We start from the raw sequence: 8,397 nt of genomic DNA on the forward strand, positions 1-8,397 counted from the left end.
AGGGGGAAATTTATCCACATACCTCAGGTAACAGGGAGGTGCGCGGGTGGGGGGAGGGACTGGACGGACCAAAGGTCGACGGGAGGGGGTCGTGGGGAATTGCGAAAGGCTTGAGGTTGGGGCCGCTTGGGGAAGGGGGAAGAGGCAGCCTGGCAGGGGACAAGTGGGGGACCCAGCCGGGCTGGGCCCCAGATCTGTACAATACGGTTTGCTATAAAACTCAAAATCTTCCAGTTGGGGCTACTCGTTCCTGTGTGTGTGCGGCGTCGGGAGCTCCGGAGTGCTTAGGCTTTGGGGCTCAGAGGCGGGCTGTTTGGAAAGGTCTGGGAGCCGGAGACTTCCTCCGCTTCTCGGAACTGAGCTTGCAGAACTTGGGGTCACTACAGACAGACTGGCTCACGTTCCCCGAGTTACATTTTAGGTAGGGGGTTGGAGCTCTGCGCGTCAAGGTGTGTCCAGGTGTACTCCGAGTGGTCCAGGGCCCGGCGACTGGCAGTCACCGGCTGGAGCTGGTTAACCTGCCTGAAGTTTTAAGTGGCCTGGTGGCTTGGGTCCCTCGAGATCTCTGCCGATGCCCCCGGGCTCCACCCCATCATGTGGCCGGCCGGCTCCGCCTCTGCCCCAGTTCCTGTTTTGGCCTCCGCTGTCCTGCATCGGCCCCTAGGGCTCCCCGCAGACGCCTGCCCTTCCTGTTGGGTCCCGAGTCCCTCTTCCTGGGTGCGCACCGCGCACATCTCTGCTCACCCCGTGGGGGGGATGGGACCTGCCCCCGGCCGGGGCCGGTCCTCCTGGACACCCCGAGGCTACTCAGCCCCTCCCTGACTGCCGGCCTGCCTGCTGCCGCGGCCCCCCAGGATGAAAGGCAGCCAGGGGGACGCGGGCGAACAGGCCCCGCTGAACCCGGAGGCCGAGGGCCCCACGGGCTCGGCCACGTACCCAGAGTTCGTGCACCGTGGCTACTTGGACCTAATGGGGGCCAGTCAGCACTCCCTGCGGGCGCTCAGCTGGCGCCGCCTCTACCTCAGCCGAGCCAAGCTCAAAGCCTCCAGCCGCACGTCAGCTCTGCTCTCGGGCTTCGCCATGGTGAGGGGAGGGGAGGGGAAGGGAGGGGCTCCCGGGAGGGGGTAGAGGCACCTGCGGGCATGGGGGCATGGGCAAAATGAGCGGGTACCCGAGGGCAGCAGGGCAAGGAGAGGGAAAGAATGGATTTTGAGAGGTAAAAGAGAACAAACAAGGCCCCCAGAGGACGACACAAGTCCCTTTCTAATGGGGTGGGGGGTGGGGGGAGTGCCTGCAAGCAGACCCCTGCATAAACTGGACCACAGGGAGGATAAGTGCAAAAAAAATGTCATGGGGGACAGAAACCATGCCATGGGGACAGGCAAGTCACCAAGGGGGACATACATATGCAGGAATGAAGCCAAGAGGTCCAGAAGCATAGCCCAGACAGGAGTGTTGACTAGACCCCCATGAGAGGTCCCAAGGCGAATCAGCGGAGAGGGCTGGGTCTGAGAAAGTAATCTGGATGGAGCGGTCACCCAGCTGCAAGTGGCCCATCCCTAGGAGAGCAGCTAGTCCCCAGTGGTACAAAGGATGCTTCGGGTGCCCAGGAAGCTCTGAGGAAAGAGGAAGCCTATGGGAAAGAAGCAGATTAGGAAGCAGCTACATGATCGCTGAGCTGATAAACTAGGTGTGGGAAGATGCTATCAGCTAACAGTCCCAGTGGAGGCCTCACAGGTGGGACTGAGGGAGGAGGTCCCAGGGTGAGGAGTCAATGGAAGGTGTGCCCTGTATAGCCTGCTAAGTACCTGCCTGAGGATGAGCCAATTCTTGTCATCAAAACCTAGGTCTGAGTATGTTACAGCAAGACACAGCATAGATGGCTCAGACTAGCTGTGCGTTGGACAACATGGAAACCAAGGCCCAGACTGGGGCAGCAGCTCTGCCGAGAGCATCCAGCAGATGAAAGCTGTAGAATAAACTAGGACCCAAAGCCACTGGCCTGTTAGTCCAGGGTTTCTCCAGCATCATGACAAGAAGAAGGAGAAAATGGCCCACAGGAGAGAGGGGCAGAGATACTTGTAAGATAGAGATAAAGGGTCAGAACACTAGATTCTTTTTTTTTTTACAGAAACAGTCAGAGAGATAGGAACGGAGAGATGAGAAGCATCAATCATTAGTTTTTTGTTGCACATTGCGACACCTTAGTTATTCATTGATTGCTTTTCCATATGTGCCCTGACCGCAGGCCTTCAGCAGACTGAGCAACCCCTTACATGAGCCAGCGACCCTGGGTCCAAGCTGGCGAGCTTTTGCTCAAACCAGATGAGCCTGCGCTCAAGCTGGCGACCTCGGGGTCTCGAACCTGGGTCCTTCTGCATCCCAGTCCGACCCGACACTCCATCCACTGTGCCACCGCCTGGTCAGGCAGAACACTAGATTCTTTACATTAGTCCCCGCCCCTTTCAGTGCCACAGCCTCTGATTTGAAATGCGAGGGAAAGTCTCTGCCCCTAGGGGTCATCCTTGGTCTATGGGTTTGTTTGTTTGTTTGTTTGTTTGTTTGTTTTTTAATAAGTGAGAGGACTGGAGGCAGAGACAGACTCCTGCATGCTCTGGGATGGATGGGGATCCACTTGGCCAGCCCTCTACCTGGTGATGCTCCACCTATCTGGGGCATTGCTCTGTTGCTTGGCAACCGAGCTTTTCTTAGATGAGGCAGAGGCCACACCATCCTCAGTGCCCCGGGATCAACTCCCTCCAATTGAGCCATGGCTGCTGGAGTAGAAAAGAGAGAGAGAGAGAGAGAAGCGAGAGGGGAAGGGGTGGAGAAGCAGGTGGTTGCTTCTTCTGTGTGCCCTGACCAGGAATCAAACCCAGGACATCCACACAGTGGGCTGACACTCTACCACTAAGCCAACTGGCCAAGGCCAAGGTCTATGGTTTTTTATATGGGGGCCCAGGATCCGCAGGTCAGCCCACCCTTCCTGATGCAGAGTCACCTAGGGACGGGGCGTTGGCTCTCCACTCTACAGACTGCGGAGGGAAGGAAGCCGAGTGCCATGGGCCTCTCTGAGGGTGAGGGAGGTCTCCCACTCCCGTTCATCCCCTGGTCTAATCTGGCCTGTTTGCTGGACTTGCATGTTGCTGGGGTGACAGCTTAAGGTCTCGGGTCTTCTCTGCAGGATCAAGAGGCCAGATGAGTAGGTTCTGGGAGCCGGACAGACTCCAGTTCTGCCAGGAGGAGGCCAAGTCCAGCGGCCTGTCTGTGGAAAGCACCTGCTAACACCCCTCATGGCCCAATTTCCCAAAACCCTCCTCCTTGTCTTTCCACCACCTCTCTTCAGCCTTGACCCTCCTCCTTTCCTCAGCCCCAGAGCAATATAATGGGTCTTACAAGTCCTATTGGGGAAGATCCAGATTCTGGAATTCAGATGGCCCGGGTTAGAAACATACAAATTGGTCTGACCTGTGGTGGCGCAGTGGGTAAAAGCATCAATCTGGAATGCCGAGGTTGCCTGGTCAAGGCACATATGGGAGTTGATGCTTCCTGCTCCTCCCCCTTTCTCCCTCTCTCTCTGTCTCCTCTCTCTAAAATGAATAAAATCTAAAATAAAAAAAAATCATACAAATTGTACTGGATTGTTCCTACCTATGAGGCACAGAGCTTGGGGCTTTTATCCTAGTAAGTAGGTACCACTACTGTATCCATTTTACAGATGAAAAAACAGGATTAGGGATGTTAAGACTTCTGCTCAGGGTCCTACAGCAAGTAAGTGGCAGGATTTGAAATTAGGCAGTCTGGTTCTAGAGTCCAAATTTATACAAATCTAGAACAGGAGCATCAACTCAAATGTTTGCCAAGGTCAGACAGGTAATAGCCAAGTTGGTTTTGTGGGGACTGTAGCTATAAAGAGACCCTATGGCTGAAGGCAGCAGCCATGACTCGATTCTATCTGATAGTTGCCCTGCAAGAGTGTGGGCCTGAGCCCTGGCAGGAGAGCTCGGTTAGCTAGAGATTTGTCCCGATATGCAAAGGTTGCAGGTTAGATCCCCAGTCAGGACATATAAAGAAACCTCAATGTTTTTTTCTCTCTCTCTCTCTCTCAAATCAATCAATTAAAAAAATTAAAAGACTGACCGGTGGTGGTGCAATGGATAGAGCATCAACCTGAGATGCTGAGGGCCCAGGTTCGAAACCCTGAGGTCACCAGCTCGAGTGTGGGCTCATCCAGCTGGAGCACAGATTTACCAGCTTGTATTGTGGGATTATCCACATGATCCCATGGTTTCTGCCTTGAGCAAGGGGTCGCTGGCTCAGCTGGAGCCCCCACCCCACCCCATTAAGGCACATAGGAAGAGAAGCAACCAGTGAACAACTAAAGTTGATGCAACTTTTTTTTTTTTTAGGGTTTTATTTATTGATTTTAGAGGGAGGAGAGAGAGAGAAGCAGGGGAGAAGAAGGAAGCATCAACTCACAGTATTTGCTTCTATGTGCCTTGGATGGGCAAGCCCAGGGCCTTGAACTGGCAGCCCCAGCATCCCAGGTAGACTCTTTATCCGTTGTGCCACCACAGGCCAGGCTAAAGTTGGTGCAACTTATGAGTTGATGCCTCTCACTCTCTCCCTGTAAAAAGTTTTTTAAAAAATCAAAGTTAAAAAAAAATAATAATAATGTGGGCCTGATGTAACCAGATCTTCCAAATTTTCAAGAGGATCTGGAAATTGGGATATTTATATGAAACCCCTTGAGTTTTAAAAGTAGGCAACTTACTTATCATTATTTTTTAGAGAGACAGAGACCAAGAGAAAGATAGGAAGGGAGAGAGATAAGAAGCATCAGCTCGTAGTAGTGTCACTTTAGTTATTCATTGACTGCTTTCTCATATGTGCTTTAGTGGGGTGGGGGGCCCCAGCTGAGCCAGTGACCCCTTGCTCAAAGCAGCAAACTTGGGCTTCAAGCCAGTGACCTTTGGGCTCAAGCCAGTGACCATGGGATCATGTTAATAATCCCACGTTCCAGCCAGTGACCTCAGGGTTTTGAGCCTGGGTTCTCAGCGTCCCAGGTTGACGCTGTATCCACTGTGTCACCACCGGTCAGGCAGCAACTTAATTCTTTAAGAAACACACTGTTTGGGGCAAGCAAAACATGTCTGCAAGCTGGTTTGGGTTCATGGTGTACCGATTTGCAAATTCTGGCCTTGGACTTCCATGTTAACTCTAATAGTAACAGCAAACCCTTAGTGTTTGTTCTATGCCTCGCACTATTCTTACCACTTTATGTATAATATGTTATCTCATTCGATTTCACAACAACTTTATAAGGCAGGGAGGTGCCCATAATCAATCCCCATTTTCCAGATGATGAAATGGAGGCACAGAGAGACCAAGTCAGTGGCTCAAGATGACACAGTTTGCAGACCTGAGAATGAGCTCGGGCAGCCCAGCTTCAGAACCTGTGATTTTTAACCCCTATGTTCTATCAGAGTAAGATTGTCAAACACATGTTACCCAACCGTTTCAATAACTAGTTGGGAAACTAAGGCCCAGAACAGGCCAGAGCCTTCCTGAGCTGCCCATTCCTGACTTCAACAAGCACTTTTCTAGGTCCTAAGGATACATCAGTGATGAATGCCAACAGGCAGAAACCCTGCTACCGTTCAAGAGGTTATGGGCACTCAATCCATCCCCTCTTGTCCCCACAGGTGGCCATGGTGGAGGTACAGCTGGAGAGCAACCATGAATACCCGCCAGGCCTGCTGGTGGCCTTCAGTGCCTGCACCACGGTGCTCGTGGCTGTGCACCTCTTTGCGCTCATGGTCTCCACGTGTCTGCTGCCCCACATTGAAGCCGTTAGCAACATCCACAACCTCAATTCTGTCCACCAGTCTCCACATCAGCGACTCCACCGCTATGTGGAGCTGGCCTGGGGTTTCTCCACTGCCTTGGGCACCTTCCTCTTCCTTGCTGAAGTTGTCCTGGTTGGCTGGGTCAAATTTGTGCCCATTGGGGCCCCCTTGGGTACGCCAGCCCCCGTGGAACCTGCCTCCCAGGTGCCTGGCGCTCTGCCACCAGTGGCCACCTCCCTTAGTTCGGCTTCTAAGCCACCTTCTGCTTCCGTAGTGCCACCACAGGCTGAGCCACCTGAGGCCTGCCCACCCCCGCGAGCGTGTGGTGGTGGCGGGGTCCATGGCCCAGGCTGGCAAGCAGCCATGGCCTCCACAGCAATCATGGTACCTGTAGGGCTTGTGTTTGTGGCCTTTGCCCTGCACTTCTACCGCTCCCTGGTGGCGCACAAGACAGACCGCCACAAGCAGGAGCTAGAGGAGCTGAGTCGCCTGCAGGGGGCGCTGCAGGCTGTGTGAGGCTGCTGCTAGCCTCGGGTACAAGCACTGCCTTCCTCAGGGGTCAGCCAGAAGCTCCAGGCCTGTAGACTACTGTTCCCTGATCCTGCCTGTATGCACTTCCTGTGGCCTCTGGTAGAGACCAGATTCCTGGCCTCAGAGTCTTTGGGGCAGCTTACAGATTCCCAGGGATTCTCCCTGTCAGCCTGTCCCATGGGTTTTGTAAGTTCTACTCTACACGGGGGCTGGGAGGAGCCAAGGAGGAAGTAGAGGCCCTCAGTCCAAGGTTCAGACAGTAGGTGGAGGGGAAGCAGGGAGACCCTGGTCAGATCTTTGGTGCTGACCCTTAGTCACTTGCCCCTAAACAAGATGTGGAAGTCAGGTCACACATCCACACAACTGTCCCATAAGGGAGCCAACCTTACTCTATTTGTAGAATCTATTTTATGGCTGGTGTTTGTTGGGAAGCTTTTCCCTATCCCCAGATTTTGATAGGTTTCACACTCTTGCTTGAGTTCCTATAGAGTGGGATTTGGGTATTTTGCCCCAGGCATAAAAAAAAAATAGGGAACCTCCCTAATTTTTAGAGGTTCAAGTGCCTGTCCAACTTTCCTAGACCCACACTTAATGCTTCAATAGCTTTCACTCTTCTGTGCCAGGGTTGGGGGGATCTTTGGAGACAGAGGTCCTGTGTGCACCCAGCTTGATTGCCTAGCAAGGATTGGGATGAGGCCGTTTTAAAGGAGGTCCAGTTCCTAACCCTTGGAATACAGAGCTATTCTGACACTGAATTTTTGCTAGACCTTGTTTTGTATAATAAAATTGTGTTTCACAGAAGTGCCTGTGGCTGTGAATGGGGTGAAGGGGAGGCCTCCTTGGAATCAGGTGACTTGTTCCTAAGGGACCAGTAGAGGCAAGTGTACCTGGGCGCTTGGCAAGGGTGTCTGAGAGTAGGTTTCCCGTGAACCCCCTTCTGGTCCTGACGGGCTAATAGCTTTGAATGTAGAGACTGACTTATTCCAAGGCAAAAGGCTTCTGCACTCTTGTTCCTGAGCCCAGAGTCTCTACCTCTTCCATTGAAGATTTAGTACAAGTTTCTTTTTCTTTTTTGTATTTTTCTGAAGTTGGAAACAGGGAGGCAGTCAGAAAGACTCCCGCATGGGCCCAACCCGTATCCATCCGGTACGCCCACCAGGGGGCGATGCTCTGCCCATCTGGGGCGTTGCTCTGTTGCGACCAGAGCCATTTTAGCACCTGAGGCAGAGGCTATGGAGCCATCCTCAGCGCCTGGGCCAACTTTGCTCCAATGGAGCCTTGGCTGCGGGAGGGTAAGAGAGAGACAGAGAGGAAGGAGAAGAGGAGGGGTGGAGGAGCAGATGGGCGCTTCTCCTGTGTGCTCTGGCCGGGAATAAAACCCGGGACTCCTGCACGCCAGGCCGACGCTCTACCACTGAGCCAACTGGCCAGGGCAGTACAAGTTTCTTTTACTCTAAGTTTTCTCTTTGACATACTAGGGGCTTCTTCTCATAGATGATTTCGTTTAACCCTCACAACCACCTCAAGAGACTAGTCTTTCTTATTTCCATCTCAGAGGTAAGGGGCCTCAGGCCCAAGAAGGCTGAGGGATCTTCCCCAGAGCCACACAGGTAGTCAGTGGAAACTTGGACTACCTTTACGGTCACATGGGGAACCTCTTTCTGTTGGACTTGAGAAAAGGAGCTAATACCTTTCAACTGTGACAAAAGAAAGGAATATGATTTCATTACCCATGCTTCCACGTAAATTCTTTTTTTTTTTTTACAGAGAGAGAGTCAGAAGGATAGACAGGGACAGACAGACAGGAACGGAGAGAGATGAGAAGCATCAATCATCAGTTTTTCGTTGCGACACCTTAGTTGTTCATTGATTGCTTTCTCATATGTGCCTTGACCGTGGGCCTTCAGCAGACCGAGTAACCCCTTGCTCAAGCTCATGACCTTAGGTCCACGCTGGTGAGCTTTTTTTTGCTCAAACCAGATGAGCCCGCGCTCAAACTGGTGACCTTGGGGTCTCG

At 52.7% G+C, this 8,397-nt stretch overlaps 2 protein-coding genes across 2 annotated transcripts in view; one reads left to right on the forward strand and one right to left on the reverse strand.

Annotated features, from left to right (window-relative positions):
• The window catches only part of STX1B (syntaxin 1B), a 254,524-nt gene that overhangs the window by 198,672 nt on the left and 47,455 nt on the right, over window positions 1–8,397 (reverse strand). The window lies entirely within an intron of this gene.
• On the forward strand, window positions 336–7,181 carry ORAI3 (ORAI calcium release-activated calcium modulator 3). The gene is made up of 2 exons (XM_066383297.1): window positions 336–1,083; window positions 5,706–7,181. Exons 1-2 carry the CDS (start codon window positions 856–858, stop codon window positions 6,363–6,365), a joined length of 888 nt encoding a protein of 295 aa, XP_066239394.1. The 5' UTR covers window positions 336–855; the 3' UTR covers window positions 6,366–7,181.

The sequence above is a fragment of the Saccopteryx leptura genome, chromosome 4 (genome assembly GCF_036850995.1).
Source record: "Saccopteryx leptura isolate mSacLep1 chromosome 4, mSacLep1_pri_phased_curated, whole genome shotgun sequence".
NCBI lineage: Eukaryota > Metazoa > Chordata > Mammalia > Chiroptera > Emballonuridae > Saccopteryx > Saccopteryx leptura.